The sequence below is a fragment of the Squalius cephalus genome (genome assembly GCF_949319135.1).
Source record: "Squalius cephalus genome assembly, chromosome: 17".
Classification (NCBI taxonomy): domain Eukaryota; kingdom Metazoa; phylum Chordata; class Actinopteri; order Cypriniformes; family Leuciscidae; genus Squalius; species Squalius cephalus.
In genome coordinates this window covers 16,078,715-16,105,930 of record NC_137138.1, presented here as the reverse complement: position 1 = coordinate 16,105,930, position 27,216 = coordinate 16,078,715, and the positions used below count along the sequence as shown (strand labels likewise).

At 39.4% G+C, this 27,216-nt stretch overlaps 1 protein-coding gene and 1 pseudogene across 2 annotated transcripts; both read right to left on the bottom strand.

Annotated features, from left to right (window-relative positions):
- Nucleotides 1-140: 140 nt before the first annotated feature.
- Nucleotides 141-27,201, bottom strand: LOC307174555 (annotated as a pseudogene). Its single transcript, XR_013824107.1, has 2 exons — nt 27,131-27,201; nt 141-1,694 (listed from the first exon to the last, which is right to left on the bottom strand). The product of XR_013824107.1 is annotated as an uncharacterized misc_RNA (transcript).
- On the bottom strand, nt 12,605-27,216 carry LOC307174556 (uncharacterized protein). Its single transcript, XM_079898441.1, has 2 exons — nt 27,077-27,216; nt 12,605-13,961 (listed from the first exon to the last, which is right to left on the bottom strand). The coding sequence occupies exon 2, from the start codon at nt 13,892-13,894 to the stop codon at nt 13,262-13,264; it is 633 nt and encodes a 210-aa protein (XP_079754567.1). The 5' UTR covers nt 13,895-13,961; nt 27,077-27,216; the 3' UTR covers nt 12,605-13,261.

Genomic DNA, 27,216 nt, shown 5'->3' with positions numbered 1-27,216 from the left:
TTTCCTTTTATTCAATATTTTGCTAAACTTCACATGAATATTAACAATTCAAGATACAAGATTTCAACAGTAAATCAAAATTGTTACAAAGATACAGCATAATTGCAACTGCAGAACAGAAGAGAAAAACAATATATTTTATTAAAGTCCGCGTGAACCGGAAGTTGCAAACGACTTTTCTCCAGTGTTGTGACGCATTTCCCAGTGAAACGGAATATTGAACAGAGGGCAGGGTTTTACTCTAGCGCTCCTCCTCTCCATCTCTGCTCATAACAGACTAACGGTTTGAGGGGAGTGGTTTAGCGTTGCCCAAACCAATTCCTCAAACCTACGTCATCAGAGAAGGTCCTCCAATGCAGAGGGGAGGGGCATTTTCAGATTTTGATTAAAGATTGCGAAGCCAAAAAATTTTTTTGTGTGGATTGACTTGCATGGATGAATTGTTCACCACAAAACGATCAATTTAGGCAAACAAAGTAAATATGGTCAATTTTGATTTCATGTGGACTTTAAATAGAAAGTGCCTTTATTTATTGTTATGTACTCTCAAGTGCTAAAAAGATTACACCATATTACAAAACAAATGTCATTACAGTGATCAATTCAAACTTTGATAAGTATGATGTTTGGCACAAACTGTTGCAGGTGTTGAGGAGTTATAATCAACTAAACTTAGTAATATTAATCTGATCAAATTAACCAGTGATATAATTGATGAGCAGAATTTCATTGCATTTCATATTTCATTTCGTTTTGGTTCACTATCCAATATTATTAATAATATGGTTCAATATCCAATATCAGAAAACAACAAATTAAAAATAAAAATAAACTGATTAAACAGTCATTTTGAATGGTCTTGTGTAAATATAAAGTTAACGTCCTTACTATTTGTTGTGCATTTCCGCAGTGTTGGTTTGAGAGAAAAAAAAACCCTCAAGTATAATAATGAGTTTTATTTATTAAGTGCCTTTAACAAAGCAAAGTGTATCCGGTTACTTCCCTTTCCTTCGGCAAACATGATTCTTCATGAAGGGGCATATGGATGCTTTGCAGAACCAGCATTTCTCCATTGTGTGTTCATCCTGTTTTTGCATTCCACAGCCTTTACACAGCTTCCGATCTTTCCCCTTCGGGTCCTGCGATTGGCTTTTCTGCTTTATGAGACTCTCCAGAGAACTCTTAACACTGGAGTCTGTGCAATGGGCTATCCCAATCACAGTGAGTCTCTTTGGGTCAAAAACACAGTCCTCCTCAAGTCCTAAAACAGAGGCAGGTAACCAGGCCGTATCATATCCATTCTGATGCCACGAGGTTATCTGGTTCAGGCTTTGCATGTCAATCTTTTCACTTTACCCACTCTTACTCGTAGCTTAAACACAACTCTGTCATTGGGAGCACATGCTGGGTAACCCATTGCTTTGTTAATGTCCCTACTACAGTAGACTCCAGGACCCAGAGTTCCCCCAGCAGAGGGCCGAAACCCTGATGATATAATAGCTGGGGCATTGGTTTTGAGTGTCCCATGGTACATAGTGTAGCCATGGCTCTTTTTGGGTTCTTGACCTGGTTTAAGGTGCTTTGATTTATCACTGTATGTCGCCCATCCACTGAATTCCACTGGCATTTTGGCACTTACACAACAGTATGCGATGGCAATGAACTTTGGATGCTCCTTTTTGAGACTGCAGTTCCTACACAACACAAATTTAAAAAACAATTGTAAAATGTTAAAATAACCCTTCAAAATATGTTCAGTTAGCTAAGATAGACCTATGATTACTATTTATATTCTGTATATTTTCATCATGTAAGTAAACATTTTTCTTATAAACCCTTAAACAGGCAATTTCATTTCATTTGGGGGGACAATGTTGGCTTTAGCCAAGCACAGAAAATTTGAACCAAGTCATGTGACTCACATACTCCAAACAGACTCAAGACTCAACTATGATAATGATAACAGAGAATTGGATTAAACATTCTTTAACATGCATTGGTACAATGCATTGAGTTAACAAATTCAAGACTTGCTACGATAATATCATTGTTGTGCATCAGACACAAACTGTTTAAATAAAAAAAGTTATCTGACTCGTGTTATGGTCTGTTTCTTATTTAATTAAACTATTTAAATAATATATAATAAATCAAGGCCTATAAGATAATAGGCCCATTTGTGTTCAGCCAACTAAAAATACTTTGTTCTGTTATTCATTAGCTAAACATGACTATTTATGTTGAAGCAACTTATGATTTTAACGTAATCTTTTGAGTTGCGTGGACTTCAGTCCCTGTTTATGGAGTTTACTCAAAAAAGAGCTTGTGATAAGTTGCCTTATTTTTTTAAGTTGACCCAACTTTTATTTTTTACAGTGAGATTTGTAGAGGTAAGTAACATATACCATGAATGAGATTATTTAGACAAATATTCTAATATTCTACAAAATGTACAAAAACAAACATGTATTCCTCCTTATCGACTTGTTTCTCCTGTTCTTTATCCAAATTTGAACATGAAAACTGTAGATTTTTTTAACTGTAGTTATTGTTTGTCTTTAGGTTTAAACATCTGGACAGAGAGTGACATGTATCCAGGTGTTTCGTATCTCCAAAGCAATACAGAGCCTGTGGATGGTAAAATATACCGAATGTATCACGGGACTACTGAAAGAGCAGCAGAACAGATCAAAGTCTTTGGCTTTCAGCAATCTCAAGATGGAATGCTGGGACGTGGCGTCTACCTCAGCCGAGATCTTAACAAGGCCAGCATTTACCCGCTTGAAACGCCACACGAGAGAGTTGTTATTAGAGTGAAGGTCATGGGAGAGTGAAGAAGATTGACCATCAAGGTCATCCATGGCAGAAAACCTGGCATAATCATGGGTATGACACTGCCTGGTGCCCTCCAAACTGTGAGATGGTGTCAAGCGGTCTTGAGGAAAACTGTGTTTGGGATCCAAAGCGAATCACTATTATTGATGTAATTCCACCAAGCCTTCAAAACACTATTCTTGCTGATCCAGTTGAAGGCAAAAACTACACAATGTTTTATGGCACATCTAAGGAGGATGCAGAAAAAATCAAAGCATATGGCTTTTGTCAGTCTAATGGCATACTTGGAGTCTACCTCAGCCGAGATGTAGAAAAGGCCTTTAATGTCCCTGCGCATATGCCTATGCATCAGAGAAGCGTTCTGAGAGTGAAGGTTAATGTTGGTAAAGTGAAAAAGATTGATCATCAATGTCATCCATTGCAGAAAACCTGGCATGATCATGGGTATGACACTGCTTGGTGCCCTCCAAACTGTGGGATGGTGCGAAGTGGTCTTGAGCAAGACCAAGGATCCAAGACGAATCACAGTCATTGATGTCATTCGTCCAATCTAAGGATTATGTGATGGTTTGTTAGCTGAGCAATGAAATTAGCAATATTTTATCCTAAAAATTTTAGTGTTTTATTGAGAATTTGATCATTATACAGTGCTCTCTGACTATGTCTTACAACATTTTCTGATGCTGAAGCTGTAGAAATAAAATTAATTAAAATGATGCCTTCTTTAAACACATTTTAGTTGCCTTTAAGTTTTGTGTCGCATATATCAGCCTGCATAATTTTTTTATCACTACTTTCATTGCTATAAACAAACATGCACAGAGTATAAGTGATGATTTATTATTATTCTTAATTGATTTAAATAGGTAATATTGATTTTAATAGTAATGAATTATTATAAGTATACTTCTGAAGCAATGTAAAATCAAAATGCAAAATGGTTTTGTAAAAAAGTATGTTAATATGCCTTTATATAATGTTTTTAAAAAAAAGACAAAATAAATAATAAAGAAAATAGTGTTGTTTTCTTGTTAATGGTGTTCCATGTGTCTTTTGGCTGGAAAATATTTAAATGGCGAATTTATGAATAATTATAAAATCTATGAATTTATATTGGACTAAAAAAAAAATGTGGAAAGGGGAGTTGGTGACTTGAGCGATTAAAAACCACTAGATCACCAGTAGACCACTTGCCGGACGCGTCTCGACTATAAGCGAGACAGAGCGGAACGCGAAAAAGACCTTGCCTGTCCAGTTCAGAAGACCACCAACACAACACTGAACACTATTATCAGCAAAAAGCAAACAAACCAAGAGCTGGCGTGCTATTTTAATCTTCATGGTTTTGGCCTGACTGGCTGCAGTGGATGGGTGACGTCGCTTGATGTGAATGTACATGAATGACCAATGGCGATTCACTAAAGTGAAAGTAGAAGAGGGACGCGGAGACAAACGGGAGATTTGATTGTTTTAGAAATATCCCGCCCGGCTGAAAATAAGGTTTTAATTAGTGTTGAATGTACGCGACAGCGCTTGGTGATCGCACCGTTGCGTTTAAAGTAAGTTCTTTCATTTTTACTTTCAGAAAGGGCTAGCATAGCGTTTGAAAAGTGCCGGTATTCTTGTGTATGCCTTCAACTACACTGTTTAATGCTACATTGTAATGTTTTAACGGGTCTACGGGCTAAAAGTTTGCTCAAGTAGGATACCATAAAAAGAGAAGAGGGCTGGACTAGGCATTTCCCGGGACCAAATAGTTTGTCTGTCGTTGAGTTTGAATTCGACGATTGGTAAGTGGTAGGCCTATTGGTTGGCTTTGTAAATGTAAGATTCTTTTCAACATCATTTATTTTTATTTAAGTTGTGATCCAGTATAAATCTTGTTATTTGTTTGAAGATATTTACACTATTTGTGATTTGTCCAGGTGAAAATGGGGGGTGGAAATGATTCAACTTCCCTCCAAAGCAACACATATCCAACATCAGGTAAAGTCTACACAATGTATCATGGCACATCCATGAAGGCTGCAAAGAAAATTAGAAAAGAGGGATTTCGTCAGTCTGATGATGGCATGCTGGGACGTGGTGTCTACCTCAGCCGAGATCTACAGAAGGCCTGCAGGTATCCTCTGAAGCTGCGTGCATACCAGAGAGTGGTTCTGAAAGTGAAAGTCAATGTTGGGAGAGTGAAGAAGATTGACCATCAAGGTCATCGAAGGCAGAAAACCTGGCATGATCATTATGACACTGCCTGGTGCCCTCCAAACTGTGGTATGGTGCCAAGCGGCCTTGAAGAAGACTGTGTTTGGGATCCACAGCGGATTCAGGTCATTGAAATGATCTACCCATTTTTAGAAGCTGTTTTACCCGGTCTATTCTTTTTGTTACTGATCCTAATCGAAATACTCACATAAACCTTAAAGGATAAGGTTGACAGATCATATTTTATGTATTTTGTTTCAGATGGTGTTGACTCGTACTAAGTGGAAAAACACACACTCTGAACACATTTAACAGATTAATCCCAAATAATTCCTTGACCAATAAACTGTTTCATTTTCTGTTTTGCAGTCTGCTTTATTACAGTATAAGCTTTATAAGCAGTCAGTGCGTGACGTTTAGCATGATTGTTTAGCATTAAAATTACCCTTGAGAGGTCATGTAAAAATGCTGTTATGTTATAGTCAAAATAACTGTTACTTTATAGAAACCATCATGTGCTTTTAACTTAAAATGTGTGAATGTAAAGTAATGTGAAATCATCACATGTACTAATCCCCAATTGTCCTTACTCTGAAGATATCTATAAATACATAAAAATTAATATTAATATTATTAAACTGAACCTGCTCTATGCACTTCTCTGATGCTTTTCAAGAATTAAACATTTTCTTTTTATACTCAGAATGTCTCGTGTGATTGTAAATGTTATTTACGTACATTCATTGAGCACCCCTTTTTTCTCTGTAATGGTTTGCTCTGTTTTATTGGACTACCTTGAAGCGTCTTTAAGAATAGGTGTTTCCTTTAAGAATGAAAGAAAAACAGAGCAACCGTTTTTGACCAGAGTTTGTTTTTGTTGCACTGTTGCACAATCAAGAGAAATAACTTTCAGTAAACAATTGAAACCTCAGACCCGAGTCAATTCTTTGCCCAAAAGAATAACGAAAGATTATTGCTATTACAAGTTTCATAAAGGTCAACAAACCTGTAACATGGACACAAATCATACACTGTTTTATTTCAGACTTATCAAAATATTGGGCTTGGAGAACCAGGGGTCCGTTCTTCGTACGTTGCTTATTACATCCGAGATCAAATGAGACATCCAAGATGATATCATCGTGCGAATCATGATCTGGCTAACTCGGTTCTTCGAACAGACTTGCCGGTGTTGTGCCGAATTTCGACTCCCTGCCAAATTATTACCCCCCTCGTTGGAAGTCAGAGCTGGTTGCCTAATCCTAACCCCACCCCTAATCCTAACCCCACCCCCAACTAAGCCTAAACCTACCATACTAGGGGGGTAATAATTTGGCAGGAGTCAAAATTCGGCACGACACCTGATATGATTAGTATCGCTGGATTGAGTTATCTGAGATAATTTCGCGTTCATGCGCTGGTTTAAAAGGGGATATGTATCGATAGTAGAAACATTGATCAACGCTGCTATTGGCTGATCAGCGTGGCCAAAGAGCGCGCTCAGTTTTTCTCCTCAGCAGAGCAAGAACTAATAGTCGAACTTTATTCGGAATTTTAATGTTTAATCAAAACGCCACGGAACACCTCAAAGTCTGCAAAAGCCAGGAGAGAGGGCTGGCAAAAAGTAGCAGACAATTTAAATCCGTTAGAAGTGGCCATGTTAGATGTTTTTATCACTTTAGCCTATATTTTTGTATTTTAATAATTGCATAATTACTTTGTGCATTGTAATGTCAGTCACCATACTAGAACATGGGAACAAATAAAAGTGAAGTACAAAAATATTCTACATAATGGTAATTTTTAATTATATTATAGTCTCTTTTATAAAAAGGCACTGTTAAATAAATGGTGTCCTGTTTATAAAAGCAACCAAGAAAAAGGCTGAGAAAAAAATAGAAAAGATCTTAGTAGCCTACACTGTAAAATAATTTTTGCTGCATTAAATTAAGGCCGTATAGTCATTTCAACAGTTAAATCTTGAGTAATGATGAATTGCTTTGACTTGTGAAAGTGAAAACTGATAAACTTATGTTAATGTAAAAATATTTTGCCATGAGTTATTGATCACATTTTCCCCCAGTGTAGTTCATTGTAATGACATTGTGTTTTCCACTTTTGTGCACTTTTACATAAGACACCAACACTTGTATCTGTTCCCAAGAAAGTGGTGGCTGAAATATGTGCAGTAAGTGGACATTTTCTAACTTTCCAAAGGAAAGAAAGTATAAGACTTTGTAATGTCCATTTGTTTCCATTGCACTGGACAGTGAATAAACCCTCTCAGATAACTGTCATATGGAGGAACTAGCCTACCTGCAAGTGCATAAATAACTTTACTTAATTTATACTTGTATGCTTTATGGCTGCAATATAAGTTGCAGGATTCCACATCTACAGAAAGGCCTACAGAAGAGTCTGCACAGACAGAGGAGACATAGGCCTACAGGTGGGCAGTGTATAGCCAACTTTTCCTTTTTATTTGTTGCATGAGGCATGTGTCTAATATCTCTTGTTGCAGGCACTTGACCACTGGCTTTTCTTTACAAAGAACAATTGAAATAAAACTCAAGGAACTAAGCATATTTGTCTTTTATTAAACATTTAATGAAAAGTGTTTTTTTTTTTTTGGCAATGTTGTGTAATATGGCACATGCAACAATGTCACAGGCCCTGTCAGATGTGCAACCCTCAGACTTTTCAGACACTGAAATCTTCCCTTTAGTTAGCCAAAGTTCATTTCATTGTGTGCCTTTGTCCTGGTGCTGCATTGTAACTGGTTTGGGTCAGGGAATGGGGTCATAAAACACCTGTCTGCAGGCAGGAACATGTCATAATCACCTATGAAAAAATGCAGTTCTGTTAGGATCAGCATAAGTGTATGTAATACAGTGAGCTTGATATTTAATTGTGGAACTTTTCTTACCACTTTCAAATAATGTGCATACATGTGAATCTCTGAAAATGATTAAGTCATGCACAGATCCTGGCCATTTTGCTTTCACATTTGTGATATGGAAGATTTTAGTCAACTGCCTTTTTTTATTTGATATAATATTACTAATCTGGAATATTAAGAATCACAATAGTAACTGGGCTGCACATTTACATTGTGAATCCCCTTTCTGTTCACATAATCCCCTTTATTGAGGCCTTGATGGCAGTCTATGGTAGCCTAGAGTCTATGGTACCAATCACGTTAGTGAAGCCTGAGTGACATGTAATCGGCATGGTCATGATTGTATGATCTTCATAAAAAATTATGATAGCCTAAAAAAAAAAAAAAATCTGCTTTACAACATTGGGTCTTAAGTGGCTTGGAAATGCCACAAAAAACCCTAAAACTTTTTTTTAAACATAAAAGCGACAAAAAACGACAATCTCACGAATCACGAGAAAATATATATATCTCAGAAAGAAAGTGCACTATCGCGCTGCGTTGGACTTCCCGTATCAGCTCCGCTTATGAAGCCGGGATCTAATCCTGTTAACATGAAATAAGATTGCTCCCGAGCAGGTTTAAGTTTGCGCACATGTTGCTATGGCAGCAAGTCCAGGATGAGCGTCGAAGAACTAAACAATCCAAGATCATGCCAAATCGCCAACAATCAAATCCAGCTAAGTGAGTTAGCGACGTACGAAGAACGGGCCCCTGGACAACTCTCTGCTTTAATGGACAACACACTTTTACCAAATGATTCAACAGACTTTACAGCACTATCCTTCAGAAAAACAATGTGCTTAATCTTCAATCCTATTCAATCTTTTGTATTTTACTGGTGGAGCAAATTTCTAACATGGAAACTGATTGGTCACAGTTACTTGTCTTGTTTAACTTAAAATAAAAGTAAATCATTTCATGTGTTGATCTTTAATCTGAAATGTTTAAACACCTTCTGTCACAGCTGTGTAAATATTTCCTGAATAAGTGAGGGATTTTCATGGAAACAGTCCTGTAAATCAGAAACAAAACTTAAATGGTATAACGGAAATGGGAAAAGAGTAAATTATATAGTTCTTTTTTTCCACTGTATTAATCATGTAATCTAAAACAAAACAATAAATATGATATTAATTATATATAAATATTAAATATATTCTTACATTATATGTATTAATTTGAAATATTCACTTAGCAGTTCAAGTGTTTTATAAAGTTAATGTAAAACTTAGATCAGTGAAGTTCCTAGTTCCATGTGTGTTCCCAGTTGATGTGCTCATGCCTTCTCTGTGTGGATTATATTTTATAATGTTTGGTGTGTAACAATCACAATACAAAAGCACATTTGAATGCCATAGAGCTGATACAGTATATTCTATTTATATAGTTTACCTGATGTCTGCTAGTTTGATTCCATACTCATTAGTTCCTCACCTGTTCTGTTGTTTACTCTGTCTGTGTATGTAAACCCTTAGTTTCCTCTGTTCAATGTTCAGCGTCATTAACGTCTTAGTATAATGTGTTTGTGCAATATTGTTTCCCTTGTGATCTCCTGCGTGTAACCTTTCAGGGTTTGTCATTAAAGACGGTGTTTGTTGATTTCCTGCGACGTGCGCTCATTACAACTACCTATAGGTCTACGTGACACATAACACCATCCATCTTTTCGTTTATATCTCATGTTCTATTGACAATCAAATCTTCTTGGAACAAAAATGCAAAGCAGTAAGATGAGAGAGTGTAAACGTGACAAGAAAGTTCTCAAAAATAAATAGCAAACAGTGTTAGTGGTATTGATCCAAATTATGTTGGTTAAAACCTTTGGTCAGCCTCCACTGTTGGTTTGAACATGAAATATCCTGTAAAATGTTATTATTGGAATGGAGAGAGTTTCTAACTTGGAAACAGTGATATTCACCTTTTTCTAATTCATTTTTCTTGTTTGACCTCAAATAAAAGTACATAATATTTAAAGTCGTGGGTTGCTCTTTTCAGTTTGAGCATCAGATTGGTTGTATTCATTGTTTGTTAACCTGCACTGTTCAGACATCTGTCATATGTGCATTAATCATTTCTGTTTAGGTGGAGCATTTACAGGAAAGCAGTCCTCTATAGCAAAAACGAAACTTAACTTTGTTTAAAACAAAAATGGGGGGTGGGGGAGGGGGATGTATAGTTTTCATTTTCGTATCAATTAAGCATGATTAATAAGCAGATCATTTCACTTATCAGTCCAGTGGTCATTTTTACAAGAAGAACCTGTATGGATATCAAAGTTATATGTTTTCATTTTACATATTACTTTATATTTCCAGCTTGTTTTATATAACAGTTTGACAAAGGTCACATAATATCCTGTTTACTTCAGACTTATCAATATATTGGGCTTATTTTGAGAGAATTTAATATGTCTCTTTGCTTTTGAATGTTTAAAAAAACCAAATGGCAACAGTTTTACCAAATAATTATCTTATAATTGTAAAATCTCAATCTTTTTCTCTTTAAAATCAACACTTCAGAAATTCAATACACAAAGTGTTATTTCAGTCTGTAAAAATGTTTACCAAGATGATTTAAACTGAAACTACTACTAAACCTGAACTGAACCTTTCGTCATGGACACACCCTGAAAGATGTGTATTTATAGGCCTGCTCTCAGAAGGAAGTTTTACAGCATTAGAAGCGACATCAGAGGTAAGGCACCACTTGGTCTTTGTAAAAAACAATTTGGTACTTTTAGCTTTTTGGTGCCAAAAAAAAAAAACCTCATAACAACTGGAATGATTTTATTGTAAATATAAATTACTTCTTAATACCATTTTAAGTGTGCTTGTCTGTATGTCTGTTTGCTAGTGATCTGGTAAAAATCTGAGTTTCTAAATTGTTCAAGATTTGATTTGTGCAGGTGCAAACATGTGGGCTGAAGATGACTTGGGTGCAGGTGCTCCACCATGTCTTGAGAGTTACATAGAACCAACTGAGGGTAAAGTCTACAGAATGTACCATGGCACATCAAGGGTTGTTGCCGAAAAAATCAAAGTCTCTGGCTTCAAACCATCTTCTAAAGGGATGCTTGGGCCTGGCGTCTACCTCAGCCGAGATCTACAGAAGGCCTCCAGATACCCTCTGGAATTACATGAGAACCAAAGAGTAGTTCTGAGAGTGATGGTCAATGTTGGTAAAGTGATAAAGATTGATCGTCAAGGTCATCCATTGCAGAAAACCTGGCATGATAAGGGGTACGACACTGCCTGGTGCCCTCCACACTGTGGGATGGTGTCAAGCGGTCTTGAGGAAGACTGTGTTTGGGATCCAAAACGAATCACAGTCATTGGTGAAATATGCTATATAATGCAAGGAGAACCAAATCAAGTGGAGGAAAGCTTTTGTGAAATCCTTTAATAATATTAATATTTGTGTATATATGTCATACCAGCTGTTAGATTTAAACTACTCATGTTCTGTGAAATGATGATCATATGTACTACAAATTCTGCCCCATGTTGCTAGGTATGAATAAATTAAACTTATTTCATGCACAAATCTTTATGTTTTATTTTAAACAATGTTATAAATGTAAAATATAAATAAATACAGATATGACTAGATATATATGTATCATAAACCGATACATGTAAAACAAAGAGCAAATTTCAGGAGAACCCAGCATTAACTTTCAATATCTTATTTATCCAGCCAGCAAGCAAAAGTCAGACATTTCCTTCTATTAAAAAATTAGGCTTTTTAGGCAATATATGATAACATTGACACATATTTCACACTGATCCTCTTCTCTTCCTAAACTTGAAATCCTGAGAGCTTTGATCTTTTCATTCCCAGAAGAAATGCAAGTCAACTTTGGCTATATGTAAATGGTAAAAAGGCTCTGATCATTTCCCATCCCATCCTGACCTGTCAACCTTGAATAACTTGATCTGCACTGTATATTATTCATCTGCAACAGAGGTGGGAGGAAAGCAGAAACGAAAACGTTGTTAACGAATTATGTCAATGCCAGGATCCGTAATTCTTACTAACACCTTGTATACATACAGTAAATTGTGAGGCTGTGCAGGTGCTGTGATGTTTTATACAAAATCTATACAAATTATTAGATCACATATAAAAGAGTGAATAGAGAATTTGTGAATTATGAGATTCAGTCTATAAGTAAAATCTTTGAAAGGAGGAATTATTAATAAAACCAAAGGCCCATTTCATTTTAGACCCCAACTTTAAGAGGTGTCTAGTACAGTAGAGTTAATTTCTTCCTTTAAAACATATTTTGCATGTAAATAGCTTATTGCTGGGTGGGAAACTTCTCAGAATGCCAAACAGGAAAAGAGATAATGAAAACATTTGATTTCTGTTTTTTATACTTTGTACTGGTATTACTTTTTCAGTTCAGATGTGCTTGCTTTTCTCCCAGGTTTTTAGTGGTAAATAGGTCTACACTGCTACACTTTTATTTATTTTTTACCGACTTTCAGAAAGCCTTGAGCATGTTTACAGCAAGTATTGGCTTATAGCAAGAGTCAATGTGTCAGATTGTTAAATTCTAAAAATAAATGCCACTCATTAACTATATGTAAAATTTGGAGGATTTTAGACAAAGTAAAAAAGCTACATTTTCCTTTTATTCAATATTTTGCTAAACTTCACATGAATATTAACAATTCAAGATACAAGATTTCAACAGTAAATCAAAATTGTTACAAAGATACAGCATAATTGCAACTGCAGAACAGAAGAGAAAAACAATATATTTTATTAAATAGAAAGTGCCTTTATTTATTGTTATGTACTCTCAAGTGCTCAAAAGATTACACCATATTACAAAACAAATGTCATTACAGTGATCAATTCAAACTTTGATAAGTATGATGTTTGGCACAAACTGTTGCAAGTGTTGAGGAGTTATAATCAACTAAACTTAGTAATATTAATCTGATTAAATTAACCACTAGTGATATAATTGATAGGCAGAATTTCATTAAATTTGTTAAATGTTAAATTTACAGTTTTGGTTCACTATCCAATATCCAATATTATTAATAATACATGGTTCAATCTCCAATATCTATCAGAAAACAACAAATTAAAAATAAAAATAAACTGATTAAAACAGTCATTTTGAATGGTCTTGTGTAAATATAAAGTTAACAACCTTACTGTTTGATGTACATTTCCACAGTGTTGGTTTGAGAAAAAGAAAAAAAAAACCTCAAGTATAATAATGAGTTTTATTTATTAAGTGCCTTTAACACAGCAAAGTGTATCGGGTTACTTCCCTTTCCTTCGGCAAATATGATTCTTCATGAAGGGGCATATGGATGCTTTGCAGGACCAGCATTTCTCCATTTTGTGTTGATCCTGTGTTTGCATTCCACAGCCTTTACACAGCTTCAGATCTTTTCCCTTTGGGTCCTGCGATTGACTTTTCTGCTTTATGAGACTCTCCAGAGAACTCTTAGCACTGGAGTCTGTGCAATGGGCTATCCCAATCACAGTGAGTCTCTTTGGGTCAAAAACACAGTCCTCCTCAAGTCCTAAAACAGAGGCAGGTAACCAGGCCGTATCATATCCATTCTGATGCCACGAGGTCATCTGGTTCAGGCTTTGCCTGTCAATCCTTTTCACTTTACCCACTCTTACTCGTAGCTTAAACACAACTCTGTCATTGGGAGCACATGCTGGGTAACCCATTGCTTTGTTAATGTCCCTACTACAGTAGACTCCAGGACCCAGAGTTCCCCCAGCAGAGGGCCGAAACCCTGATGATATAATAGCTGGGGCATTGGTTTTGAGTGTCCCATGGTACATAGTGTAGCCATGGCTCTTTTTGGGTTCTTGACCTGGTTTAAGGTGCTTTGATTTATCACTGTATGTCGCCCATCCACTGAATTCCACTGGCATTTTGGCACTTACACAACAGTATGCGATGGCAATGAACTTTGGATGCTCTTTTTTGAGACTGCAGTTCCTACACAACACAAATTTAAAAAACAATCAAAATTGTAAAATGTTAAAATAACCCTTCAAAATATGTTCAGTTAGCTAAGATAGACCTATTATCACTATTTATATTCTGTATATTTTCATCATGTAAGTAAACATTTTTCTTAAACAGGCAATTTCATTTTCATTTCATTTGGGGGGACAATGTTGGCTTTAGCCAAGCACAGAAAATTTGAACCAAGTCATGTGACTCACATACTCCAAACTCAACTATGAGATAACAGAGAATTGGATGAAACATTCTCTCATGCCTCCCACAAGAGATTACAGAGTACCCAGCTAACAGGGAACGTTCTCAGAACATTGGCTAACGTTCTCTGAAAGTTCTCTAAAAGTTATCAAAAACGTTCTTGTTGTAACGTTATTATAACGTTGTGCCAACGTTATATGTCATTGATAAACGTTCTAAAAACGTTAGCATTAAAACGTTATTCTTACATTGTTAGTGGAACGTTTTAAAAACGTTATTGTTAAAATATATATTAAGATAAAAGTTCTCTTAAAGTTACCAAAGTAACGTTGTGCCAACATGTCATTGATAAACGTTTTAAAAAACATTATTATGTTAAAAAATATATATTAGTCATTACAAATTAGTTATACAGCTTTTTATTCTGCAAATCAACTTCAGAAACATATAATTTGTAAATCCAGTGACACAACTAATGACACAATGCACTGACATTAACTATTTCATTTAAATATTTTTTATGGTCAGAATAAAAAATCCCAGAATATAAAAGAATTATGTTCAGGAAAATAGCAGTATTCATTTAAGTTGAGTGCATTTTGCTTGTTGTATGAATTAGACACTTTTGTCACAATGCTGATTAACTTAGATAAAAGTTCTCTCAAAGTTACCAAAGTAACGTTGTGCCAACATGTCATTGATAAACGTTCTAAAAACGTTAGTATCAAAACGTTATTCTTACTTGTTTGTGGAATGTTTTAAAAACGTTACTAAATTAAAACAAATAAACAACTTCAGAAACATAATTTGTATATACAGTCAGTGACACAATGCACTGAAATTTTTTTGGGGGGTTAAAATATTTATTCAAATATTATTATTAGTTTAGAAAAAAATCCCAGATATAAAATAATTATTTATTCAACAGGAAATAATTCAAAAAGGACAGTCAATTATAAATTTGGTTTTACCTCTAAAAAAAATAAAAATAACTTTTGCAATTACAGTCAAAGAGAAAACAGGGAATGTGTTATGATAGACTGTAGTTCCCTTACGAGAACGTTCTCTCGTACTGCGTTGCAAACGCTGTGGGAAAACTCCTTTTCTCGAGAATATTGAAGCCTTTATTTTAAAACGCATTGCATGCAGCACAGGCGAGAGCATCAAGCTCGCGCGAGCGAGCTGATAGGCTGTGCTGTGGGCAACTGCACGAACCAATGGCGGATCGGCAGAGGCGCGCGAACCAATCAGGGAGCTTGGCACACTGCCAGTGTCAAGCGCGCGAAACTGCACGTGACCAAAGCATATAAATATAGACAATATTCCGCCATTTGACAGATTTTATCTCCTTCAGCTCGACTCACCTCGTCGCTGATCCTCTCCGGGTAAAGAAGCCGCTCGTCGTTGAACAGCCGTCCAGCGGAACAGCTTCGCATCCCGGCATCTGCCAGCTGAGCGTTTCCCTGTGGCATCCGACGAGTATCCTTTTTCTCTATCTCTCTCTCTTTCTAAAAGAGCTAAATCGCTGTTTTCACAGCGCGCGGCGTTGTTTCAAATGCCGCTCTCTATTTGTGAATCCTGCGGGGTTCCTCTGCATGTGTCTGACAGACACACACAGTGTGCTGCCTGTCTCGGCCCTGAGCACGCCGAGTCAGCGCTCACTAAAGGCGGCTGCCTTCTCTGCGACGGGATGCCTGTTTCTACTCTCCGCTCGCGGCTCGTGCACGCTTCGTCGGTGAGTGATTCCGCCCATCTTCCATCTTCGGCGCCCCGCGAGCCCCGTAGGAAGAAGCGGCACGATCAGAGGCTTCCTGAACGCGGTGAGTTCAGCGAATGCACGCCGGGCCTCTCTCCACGTGCTTCGCCCACGCCCTCTTCGCCTGTTCTATTCTCTCAGAGCGACCAACGCCCCTCATCTGAAGCGGCTGGGCTCGTCTCTTTCGGCAGATCTGCTGATGATATGGATGACGCAGTTTCCGTGGCGGCATCTGAGAGTGAGGATTGGTCGGGCTCCGCGGACCCCGCCCCCCCCCTCTCAGTTAGATCCTTCTGACACTCGAGCGAACATCGACGCCAAACTCTTCCGTGTCATGTCTCGCGCTGTTGACAAGTTGGGACTCGACTGGCTCTCCCCAGCTGAGCCTGCCAGAAGCCGCCTCGACGAGTGGTACCTGCCGGGGCGCCAACAGGCCCCTCGTCAGCGCTCCGCCCCTTTTCTGCCTGAGGTCCACGAAGAGCTCACAAAAAGCTGGCGCGCGCCCTTTTCAGCGCGAACGCGCTCATCTGCCTCTTCAACGCTCTCCACTGTTGACGGCGCTGAAGAGAAAGGTTATGTGTGTCTCCCCCCACTGGAGGAAGCGGTCGCTGCACACTTATGCCCTCCCACTGCAGGAAGTTGGAGGTCTAAGACTGTGCACCCATCTAAGCCGTGCAGAACTACTTCGGCCATTGCCAGCCGCGCTTATGCTGCCGCCTCTGCTCTCCACGCCATGGCGACCCTCCAAGTGTTTCAGGCGAAGCTCCTCCGCTCCATGGATGAGTCAGGCCCTGACCCAGACACTTTTAAGGACCTCAGAAGTGCGACAGATCTAGCGCTACGGGCCACTAAGACTACCGCTCAAGCACTGGGCCGCAACATGGCCAGCCTAGTAGTTTTAGAGCGCCACCTTTGGCTGACATTGACCGAAATCAGGGACGCAGACAAAACCGCCTTCCTCGATTCTCCGGTCACAGCATCTGGTCTCTTCGGCCCATCTGTCAGCGGCTTCGCAGAACGCTTCACTGAGGCTCAGAAAGCCTCCAGCGCCATGAAGCATTTCCTCCCCAAACGCTCCAGTTCAGTCCAACGGCACCCCAAGAGCATGCCGCGACCTGAGAGGGTAGCTTCACAAGTCCTCCAGCCCCGCCCAGTGGCTGAGACTAGCCAGCGCATGAAGCCTGCAAAACGGTTCCCTAAGCGCCAGGGCCCGCGGCCAAAGCTCACGCTCGATCACGAGCCCAAGAAGCCGTCCTAACCGGCTTAAAAAGGGGTCATTGTCCCGCCGCGGCCGGACCAGCCCCGAAGATCGCTCGAGTGCTACTCTCAGCCCCCTCTTCAGTTCAGGCGGTTGGAGCAGTATTAAATGCAGAACATGGGCCCGTCACCTGTCACGCACCCCTGCACACAAACGCTGTTTTAACAGCGACCCACAAAAAGCACAAATCGAGCAAAATTTCTCCCTCACATACATGTCAGTTCGAACCCCCAACACTGGGCGTTCCAGATATGATAATGTCTCTGTCTCTGCGGGCTCTAGCTTGGCAAGCTATCCCCGGAGTTTCAGAATGGGTAATGAACATCATAAAGCGCGGTTACTCGCTTCAGTTCGCCCGCAGACCACCGCGTTTCCGTGCGGTTATACAAACCACGGTAAGGAGCACACTGAGTCATGTCCTCCGCACCGAAGTGTTAAGTCTGCTGGCCAAAGGGGCCATCGAAAAGATCCCCCTTTCTCAGAGCGAGTCAGGTTTTTACAGCCGTTACTTTCTTGTTCCAAAGAAAGACGGCGGCCTGAGACCCATTTTAGATCTGAGACATCTGAACAAGGCTCTCATGTCACGGCCGTTCAGAATGCTCACGACCAGACGCATCCTGGCGCAAATTCGCCCAGGCGACTGGTTTTTCTCAATAGATCTAAAAGACGCTTACTTTCACATTCAAGTGAACCCCCACCACAGGCCATTCCTAAGATTCGCCTTCGAGGGGCAGACATACCAGTACACAGTCCTACCATTTGGACTGGCACTGGCACCTCGTACATTCACGAAGTGCATGGATGCAGCTCTCTCCCCCTTGAGACAGCGGGGAATGCGCATCCTGAACTACCTCGACGACTGGCTCATATTGACCCAGTCAGAGGCGGAGTCACATACTCACAGAGCCTGGCTCCTCAGACATCTAGAATGTCTAGGGCTCAAGGTCAATTTTGCCAAGAGTATTCTGTTGCCCAGCCAACGTATCACGTTCCTGGGAACAGTTCTCGACTCCGTACTTATGAGAGCATGGCCCACACCGGCCCGTGCTCTAACGATTCAGCAGCTCGCAGCATCGTTCACAGAGGGCTCTTATGTACCCCTCAGAACGTTCCAGAGGATCCTTGGCCTCATGGCCTCCGCATCATCAGTACTCCAACTCGGCCTACTGCGTATGCGTCCTCTTCAGCTGTGGCTAGCACCTCTGGTGCCACCCCACGCCTGGCATTCAGGCCACTTGGTTATCAAGGTGAACCAGCGCTGTGTTCAAGCCCTGGCCCCTTGGAAAGACGCCAGCTGGTACCAGCAGGGCGTAAGCATGGGGGTGGTCTCAGAGAGGAGGGTGATTTCAACAGACGCTTCCAACTCAGGTTGGGGAGCGCTGTACGAGGGCAGGCCTGCCTCCGGCCTTTGGTCGAGCTCGGAGAAACGCCTACACATCAACTGCCTCGAAATGAGAGCAGTTTTTCTAGCCCTAAAAACCTTCCTTCCTCACCTGGCTGGACACCACGTGCTGGTCCGAACGGACAATATGTCAGTGGTCTCCTACATAAATCGCCAGGGCGGCCTCAGGTCCCACAACCTGCTTGCCATAGCCACGCAGCTCCTGCTATGGGCTCACACCAACCTGCGCTCGCTCAGGGCAGCTCACGTGCCAGGCACGTTGAACACAGGAGCAGACATGCTCTCTCGGGGCAGAGTTCCCCCAGAGGAATGGTCTCTCCACCCTCAGACGGTTCTCCTGCTTTGGGAGGTCTTCGGGAAGGCAGAAGTAGATCTTTTCGCCTCAGAAGACAACTGTCACTGCCCAATATTCTTTTCAAAGAACAGGGATGCGTTGGCCCACGACTGGCCCAACCTCCCTCTCTATGCGTTTCCTCCGGTCTCGATGCTCCCTCAGGTCATCGAACGGATCAGGAACACCAAAAGCGCGGTCCTCTTGGTGGCTCCTCTCTGGCGGACCCAGATTTGGTTCCCAGAGTTGATGCAACTGTCTGTAACAGACCCTTGGCCAATTCCACTGAGGTGCGACCTTCTGGCTCAGGCCAACAGGACAATCTGGCATCCTCGTCCCGACTTGTGGGCCCTACATGTATGGCCACTCAACGGGTACCCCAGGATCTCCCAGAAGGTGTCCTAAACACTATTATGGAGGCTAGAGCTCCGTCTACTAGACGCCTCTATCTCCTAAAATGGTCAGTGTTTTCCAGCTGGTGTTTAGCTCGAAACCTCGACCCACACACTTGTGAAGTGCCAAATGTGCTTTCTTTTCTACAGGAGATGTTGGATGCGGGTCGCTCCCCCTCCACTCTCAAAGTGTACGTGGCAGCCATCGCTGCTTTTCACGTATTGGAAGCCGGAGCCTCCTTAGGTAAAAACGACCTTATAGTTCGTTTCCTTAAGGGTGCCAGAAGGCTTAACCCGCCTCGGCCACCGTCTGTGCCGGCCTGGGACCTTTCACTGGTCCTGCGGGCTCTTAGGGGACCTCCCTTTGAACCACTTCAGTCGGCAGATCTCAAGCCCCTCTCTCTGAAGACCGCCCTGCTTCTGGCACTGGCGTCAGTTAAAAGAGTAGGGGACTTGCAGGCGCTCTCTACTAGCGCTTCCTGTCTGGAGTTTGGCCCTAATGACTCCAAGGTCATCCTTAGGCCAAGACATGGATATATTCCTAAGGTGCTCTCAACTCCGTTCAGAGCCCAGGTTATTTCTCTGTCAGCTCTTCCCTCCTCCGAAGAGGACAGTGATTCTCTCACGCTTTGCCCCGTCAGAGCTTTGAGAATTTATCTGGAGCGTTCAGCCTGTTTCAGACAGTCTGAACAGCTCTTTGTTTGTTTCGGGGGCCGAACCAAGGGCCTTCCTGTTACTAAGCCCACGCTGTCCAGGTGGATAGTTGACGCCATTGCTCTGGCTTACACTTCACTGGGCCTTTCCTGTCCCATAGGTGTTAGAGCTCACTCCACGAGAGGTGTCGCCTCTTCGTGGGCCTGGTCGAGTGGTGTTCCTATCGAGGACATTTGTGCGGCGGCCGGCTGGTCCGTTCCGTCCACATTTGTCTGATTCTATAACCTAGACGTTCCTGCCCTGCAGGCACGAGTTCTTTCTGTCTAAACCCTGGCTTTGCGGACCCAGGCTGACTTTAGGACTCAGACACATGAGTGTTCTTATCCGGACATTTGTGCGGCGGCCGGTTGGTCCGTTCCGTCCACATTTGTTAGATTCTATAGCTTGGATGTTCCTGCTCTGCAGGCACGAGCTCTTTTCTGTTCAGAACCTGGCTCTGCGGACTCAGTCTGACTTCAGACCTGAACACGTGAGTGTTCCTATACAGGATATTTGTGTGGCGGCCGGCTAAGTCCACTCCGTCCACATTTGTGAGTTTTTTCAACTTATATGTCTCTGCTTTGCAGACACAATTTTTCCTTCTAGACTTTGGCTCTGTGGACCCAGACTAGTTGTGAAATTGGACACTCAGTTGTCACTGGACTTGTGGTAAAGTTAATCTGGCCCTTGGCCCAGATCTTTATTATTGGATATTTTCTGGGCCCGAAATTCGGTCTCGTTTTATCCTGGCTATTCTGTAACTTCCCGGAACTTCTGGTGAGTCAGAGCGGCCATAAGAGATTAATTGCACGGCGTTTTAAATAAGCGTTCCCACAGCGTTTGCAACGCAGTACGAGAGAACGTTCTCGTAAGGGAACGTACTTGGTTACTTACGTAACCTCGGTTCCCTTAGAGATAAGGGAACGAGTACTGCGTTGCCTTGCCGTGCAATCTCTCTTATGTCAGGTGTTTTCGCTTCAGTCGATTATATCTGTCAAATGGCGGAATATTGTCTATATTTATATGCTTTGGTCACGTGCAGTTTCGCGCGCTTGACACTGGCAGTGTGCCAAGCTCCCTGATTGGTTCGCGCGCCTCTGCCGATCCGCCATTGGTTCGTGCAGTTGCCCACAGCACAGCCTATCAGCTCGCTCGCGCGAGCTTGATGCTCTCGCCTGTGCTGCATGCAATGCGTTTTAAAATAAAGGCTTCAATATTCTCGAGAAAAGGAGTTTTCCCACAGCGTTTGCAACGCAGTACTCGTTCCCTTATCTCTAAGGGAACCGAGGTTACGTAAGTAACCAAGTACGTTTTATCTGATCATTCCCCACGTCCGAACGACCTATTACCTAAGATGGGCGTGGTTTTGCAGCGCACGGCACGACCCGTCAATCAAACACAGCGTCAGCGGGACAAGATGTCGGACACGGAGACGACAGCTTTTAGGTAAGTTGAATTTTGCGTGTTGTATGAATCAAATACTTTTATCAGTGCTAATTAACTTAGTTTTGCAGCAGTTGCTACTGTTTTAATAAAGTTAACTAGATCAACAGTTTGCATTCACTGTCTTGAGTAACGTAACGTTAAACTGCTCCCGCAGTCCACAGAGCAGTTAACAACACTACACAAATATGTAGTTAAAACTGAAGAATAAACGCGAAATTACATTGATGTCTTTATTTAGATTCACCTTTTCCAGTGTCCTTGTTCGCCTTTTCAATATAGCTAAACTGATTTTAATTTGAACGCGTTCTTGAGATTCAAAAGTTAATCGGCTAACGTTAGCTCAATTAAGTTAGCTTAGCTATGGCCCGGGTATTTCCCCCTCCAGTTATCTGTTTCATGTGTCAAGTTCGTCATCTGAAATCTGTAACTTATTTGTAATTTTATCGTGTAAGTTGTCCACAGTGTTTGCAGTTTTACAGGTTATAACAAGCTCCTATGTGACATTTAAAAAGGAAGGATATCCCCAGGCTCCTCTTAAATTTGATATTTGGATCGAGCACTTGACAACAGTAATGGACCCTTTTCACAGACTGTAATTACGCGTTTTAACAACCATCAGTATTGTAAATTGTGCTAATTTATAATATACAGTGTATGGAAGGCCATATTTTCAATTCCTCCTGGCAGCTATTTTTTTTTTTTTTTTTTGCTCAAATTGCATTAAAATTTGTATTTTTGGCTTGGTGCAGCAGTTGTAGGCGCGAATTTCTATGGTAACTGGAGCCTCTGGCGTTGCAGTGATACAGAGCCGTTGAAAGAGAGTTGCGCACAACTTTGATCTTGTGGTCACGTGGTTCATGTAGCTCGCAAAAGAGAGCCTAAGCCCCCCCCCCCCCCCCCCCCCCCCCCCCCCCTTTCGGTGGAATACCATGGGACCTTAATTTGGAAAAATATTGTATGGTAGCCAATGGCGAGAGACAACCACTGATCTATATAGATCAGTGGAGACAACAAATTATATTCGCAGCAATTTTTGCTAAATATTAACGCATGATATGCATTGATTACTACGAGGACCACATTAACTGGGGCATTTTATTCTGGGGAGTGATGGAGAGACAACATTAATGTTTTTCTTGAGTTTAACCCTCGTGTTTTCCTATATGATAATTGGGTCACACTCAAGTGACCAAACACCTTAACCCTTTAAAGCCGCATGTATCATATTTGATACACGAGTTTCTAAGACATATACTGAATCAGTGAGAGCAATACTTTCTTTGAAAACCTGTTGTATCTATTTTGATACGTGTATTCTGCCATCTTGTGGAATTTCACTGTACTGCAGGCAGTAGAGGGGTGATTTTTTAGCTTTTCAAATTGGCGGCTGCGAGTTGAATCAAGCTAGACGCTTTCGGCAGGAAAATAAAGGCTAATTTCAAGTTGTTAAGGTAAAAAATAATATTGGATTTCGCCTGATATAATTAATTTAACACTTTCTGAATTGAAATAATGCATAATTACTTAATAATTTAATCGTTAAATTACGAGTAAATCGTGTTGGAAATTGTGTATCAAATTTGATACAACAGGTATTAATGGAACATAAAGCAGTCTAAACAGTAATGTCAAATGTAGTAATGTTATTTTATGACTACCACAATGCAAACACACACAATATTGGGATGATTCAATTAATGGCAATTAATGACTGAAATGACATAACCCTCTGGGATTCTTCGCCCGAAAACGGGCGAATACTTGAACGTTTCGAATTGTTAAATTTTTTTTGCTTCATTGGATGGGGGTGAAACTTGGTGACTTTTGTTTTATTACCTATATGAACACACAAAAAAAATCAAGGAGATGATTCTGATATGGTAAAGGGTCGTAAAAAAAAGTCACACTTAGCTTCCTCCCGCCCGAAAACGGGCGACGAATGGGAAATATGAAAAAATAGGAAAACTCAGAGAAACTTTTGGTGGTACAAGCTACAGATCAGCCACTGTGCTGAAAAAAAGTGTACAGCAATGAAGGGGTGACACTCAAAAACATCAAGAGTGCAAATAAGACACCCCCCCCCCCCCCCCCCACACACACACACACACACACACACACACAGAGAAATGAACTGGTAAGCCTGAAACAGCCAATTTTGCCCCATATAAAAATTATATAATCATAATAACTCCAAAACTATAGCAAGGAGAGTCAAAAGGTAGGTATCGTTTGAAAGAACTCTTTTTACATTTTTTGAAAATATAAATTACATTACATTTGGACATTGTCCTGCCAAGAAACGGCGGATAAAAGACAATATATATATATATAATTTTTATTATGATTTTGCATATCTTTCTTATTTGTCATGTAATAACTCAGGAAGGAAATAAGGTAGGAGGAAAATTCTTTTTTAGTGAAGTCCCCCTATGTTAGCTGCATCTGGATAAAAAAAAAATTTTTTTTAGATAAAGCAATCAAAAATTACAGCATTTTGAAAAGAGAGAACCTTTTTGTACAGTCTTTGACACCCCCTCATGGGCAATTTTTTCTCCATGAAGAATATCTTGTCATAAAAGCAATAGATTATGTTAATTTTGGGCTCATTTTAATTGTAATAATATGCTGTAAAAAATGAAGTGCCATTTTCAATTATCTGAGAATGTTTCATGAGCTGTATGATGTTTTTGACACATTGCAGTACATTATTTTATAGATTATGAAAAAAAAGAAATTCTATTTATCAGCAAATAACTCAGCAATACTTAAGAGTTTTTCAAAGTGGATACATTCACTGTAAAGTTCAGACTCTAAGCTTTCAAATGACATCAACTTTGTGTTAATCAAGGCAAGATTTTTGAAAAATATGGTAATGAATATTTTCGCAGCTAGGTGGCGCCTGCTGGCGGTACACTCGGTTTTAGAGGGATTACTCAGCACTCGTTAGGAATTAATAAATGTAATTAGATGCATTAAAAAGCTGAGATCCTAAGCTTTAAAATGATATATAATTTGTGTTGTTCCATTCAGTGGTTGCTTAGTAATTTAAAAAATTCTTTCCAAATGGGAATAAATCAAATAAATAAATAAAAAAGCTATAGGCCGCCTAAAGCTATAGGCCGCCAAAGTGCATCTTTGCACTTTGTTGGTGCAAAGATGCAAGCATTGCACCAACAATCACTTCTCACATGTGTACTGTGAGAAGTGTAAGGTGCATCTTTGCCTGAACAAAGACAGAAACTGCTATGTTTTCAAACTGTTAAAGGCATAATAGATTTTTTGTTTCTAAAATCTACACTGTTGTAAGCAAAACGTTCCACAAAAGCCTGATGTATCAAATGTGATACAAAAAATATATCATAAACAAAATGAGTTGGCAAAAAAAAAATTTTTATATTTTGATTCAAGGCTTAATAAACATCTAATTTCCAAAAATATATAATTTTCTGCCATTTTTTTAATGTGTCAGGCTTTAAAGGGTTAAGTGTACCTTTTCATCAATTCAATAAATGTACTATATTTTAGTTCAATAATTATTTAATATTTTAATCTTTTTGTTGCTTAATAATATTTGTGCAATAATTATGATCCATTAATGACCTTTTAAAATATTTTTGATTTAAGCAAAGTTATCATTAGATTGCAGTTTTGGGATGTGGCACGGTTCATTAATGCAATTTAAACTTTAAGAGTGCATTAAAATAGAAACAATGCAAAGTCCTTGAGCATGAAAAGCAATATAAATTTAGTAGCATCTGGCTCTGGGCTTAGGGACAAGAGCAGAGAGCTAGTCTCGTATCTTCATGTGTTCTCCCAATATTCCAAAGCAGATTAAACTTTTTGTAAATTGTCAGAAAATTTAATTAGATATTGTGCATGAGCAAACTACAGCATCCCAGTGCTTTTATACTAATCTCACCACACTTTAATACAACACTGTTTTATTTTCTCCCTGCAGTATCTCCGGAGATCATCTCAGGGTCCAGTCCAGTCCAGTCCGATGCGCTGGAAGTGGAAGCTGATGTGATTGTGGATAATGTCATTTAAAATGTTTTTGGTTTTTTTAGCTTGCTGATAGGTTAGGGTTAGGTAAAGAGGTTATTTTAGTTTTGTTTCATGTTTCATTATTTTGAAGTTTAATCAGTTTGTTCTATGTTAGTCCAGGTTTATTTTCATGTTAATTTCATATTTCAATTTAACCCAAGTCGGTTTCAATTGTATCTGTATCTTGAAATAAACTACACTTTGGTTCACTTCAGCTCGTCTTCAATGGACTACATTACACATATTATAGACATGATTCATGGGTCTTTTTGATTTTAATTATCTTTCTAGATCTTTTGTCTTAATTTTTAAATTTGAAAGTTCTTAATAATATTTTATAAAATGATTGTCATATATACATTATTTGCAAAAACATTGAGAATGTTTAAACAAGTGAATGGAATGTTTTAAGAACGTTTTTCATAATCTTAGAAAAACATTAAGAGAACGTTTATATAACGGGAGAATTGAACTTTCTAATAACGTTTGAATAACGTTCTTATAACCAAGGAAGAACGTTAATACAACGTTTATGTAACAAGATAATTGAACGGTCTAATAAGGTTTTTGAATAATGTTCTCATAACCAAGCAATAACATTAATACAATGTTTTATAACAAGATAATTAAACGTTCTAATAAATTTTTTAATAAAGTTCTTATAACTAATAAATAACATTTATACAACGTCTAAAAAACTGGACGTTTTGAACGTTTCTAGAACATTCAGAAATAACGTTTTTATAACTTAATGGGAACGTTATGGAAACGTTCTTATAACCTAAGAATTGAACAATCTAATAACGTTTGAATAACGTTCTTATAACCAAGCAAGAGCGTTAATACAACGTTTATATAACAGGAGAATTGAACGTTCTAATAACGTTTTGAATAACGTTCTTATAACTAAGAAATAACGTTAATACAACGTCCAAAAAACTGGACGCTTTGAACGTTCCTAGAACATTCAGAAATAACGTTTTTATAACTTAATGGGAACGTTATGGAAACGTTCATATAACCTAAGAATTGAATGTTCCAATATCGTTTGAACAACGTTCTTATTACCAAGCAAGAACGTTAATACAACGTTCATATAACAGGAGAATTGAACGTTCTAATAACGTTTTGAATAACGTTCTTATAACTAAGAAATAACGTTAATACAACGTCTAAAAAACTGGACGCTTTGAACGTTTCTAGAACATTCAGAAATAACGTTTTTATAACTTAATGACTTAACGTTAACTTTATAACTTAACGTTACGGAAACGTTCTTATAACCTAAAATTGTTAGCTGGGTAGCCTATGTATCCTGTGGTGCACGTTGCCTGTTTTGTTTAAGGCTTAAAAAGAAATATATTGCTGACATTTCACTTGATTAACAGTGTATCCCATCTGTTTATTTAGCACGGTACAACACCCGCGATTTATATAGCACAGCGCTTTGGAGGACGATCTGGTAACAAGAATATTCGACACCGTTTAAAAAAACACAGACCTAAGAGTAAGACCAACCCTTATACCACGTAGGCTATTTGACATAAAACATAAAGCAATTTACCAACCTTGTTTATGCTTAGCGTACATTAAGAAAGATAATTCCACATCCACTTCCTTACATTTGTCTTTGCCAGTTGCGTCATGAACTGTGAGCTGGCGCACGAAGACATGCTTTCACTTTCGTTTCATGAACAGACTGAACTCT